This window comes from Antrostomus carolinensis, unplaced genomic scaffold (assembly GCF_000700745.2).
Source record: "Antrostomus carolinensis isolate BGI_N321 unplaced genomic scaffold, ASM70074v2 C13284846, whole genome shotgun sequence".
Lineage (NCBI taxonomy): Eukaryota > Metazoa > Chordata > Aves > Caprimulgiformes > Caprimulgidae > Antrostomus > Antrostomus carolinensis.
The window spans coordinates 1-1,414 of record NW_010355047.1 but is presented as its reverse complement, the minus strand read 5'-3'; the positions used below and the strand labels follow the sequence as shown (position 1 = coordinate 1,414).

At 41.4% G+C, this 1,414-nt stretch overlaps 1 protein-coding gene across 1 annotated transcript; it reads right to left on the bottom strand.

Annotated features, from left to right (window-relative positions):
• Positions 1-196: 196 nt before the first annotated feature.
• LOC104531661 (SLAIN motif-containing protein-like) lies at positions 197-907 on the bottom strand. The gene has a single exon (XM_010176614.1). The coding sequence runs from the start codon at positions 905-907 to the stop codon at positions 197-199; it is 711 nt and encodes a 236-aa protein (XP_010174916.1).
• Positions 908-1,414: the final 507 nt, after the last annotated feature.

The following is a 1,414-nucleotide window of genomic DNA, read 5'->3' as shown; positions in this document are numbered from 1 at the left end:
AAAAAAAAAAATAATAATTCTGGCACAATGGTCTTAAAAATAAGACCAGCTGACAATGAGAACTGCATTCGTGCTGTTTAAACATCACAGTGCTGTACAGAAATCACTTTATAGCCTTAAAAGTTGCTGCACACCTCAGCACAGACACTCACTCTCAGCAGCCCAAGTTCCATGTATCACTTCAGTTTTGAAATACCTACCAGCTATCTTCTTCTTCATTGCAGTTTTCAAGTTCTAACACTTTCACTTCGTCCAGATCTGCATTATTCGACAGACTTCCTAGATCTCCACATTTCTCACTGGGATTTGGTTCATTTATTTTAACTGAGGTATCAGTACCTGCAATGACCAGGTTCCTCATAAGCTCTGTGCTGCTATTTGTATCCATACATGAAGAACACCTAACAGTCCCATCAGGCTTCAATGCCGCTTTACACGTGCTGGAAGACAATTCCTCAGTGGCACTGTTGCAACTGTACTGCATTTGGGCATCCAGGTCTTTTTGTAAGCCGTTGTTCTCCCCTTCCTCTTTTCTCATTTTGCTTAGCTGGTTGTGCAGATCTGCCATGATTTGCAATTCTTGCTTCTCAGTTATCGCATTGATGCTGTTGTTAATCTCCATCCCATTAAGACCGGAGCCATGGTTATCCACACCAGTACGGATGTCACTTTGTATGTTTGTCCCAAGCATGCTCCTGTTACTCTTGGTTCTTGGGTGCTGATTCTGGATCTCCAGTCTCCTCACGAGCTCCCGCAGCTTCCGCACCTCCTCCAGCTCGGAGCCAACCTCCTGGGACGCCGGCTGCGTGTCAGGGCCCATGGCAGAGTTCTCTGTTGAGTCTCGTCCTAAGTCAGGCTCCAGAGCGTGATCCTGCTGTATGACCGGGGCATTTCCAGGCACTACCATCGTCCAAAACACACAGTCTCACTGCAAGGCATGAAAAATGCATAAAAGCTTCACAAAGATGTACGATATTTTAAGCAATCTGGAATTAAACACCAAGAATTTGGAGTTTTATGAGCATAAACTAATTACATGGGGGTACAAGGTGACTGAATTTAATCAAAATCTATTGAAAAAGAACAACCGAAATGAGTATGAAATATTTCAACAAGCACAAATTACTTGTTTTAAACAGCTAGGATGTGCAACTATTATGCTACAAATTAGACTGTATAGAAGGAAGCTGATTTAATCATGCACAATAGTTTAGTTTCCATCTGTTTACAAACAAAATACATGAAAAAAAGCACTGATTGAGCAAAGTCAGGAAACATCATTAGTGAGGTGCTGACGTCAGACAACAGCAGCATTAAGAAAATGGTAAAAACATCCTTTGTTCATTACCAGGTTTATCCTGGAAAAAACTTGAAAACATTTTTGTATCAACTTATACCAAAAATGAACGACGAC

Excerpts from the sequence above, each read along its gene's own strand:
- LOC104531661 (XM_010176614.1), bottom strand. The coding sequence starts at position 907 with ATGGTAGTGCCTGGAAATGCCCCGGTCATACAGCAGGATCACGCTCTG.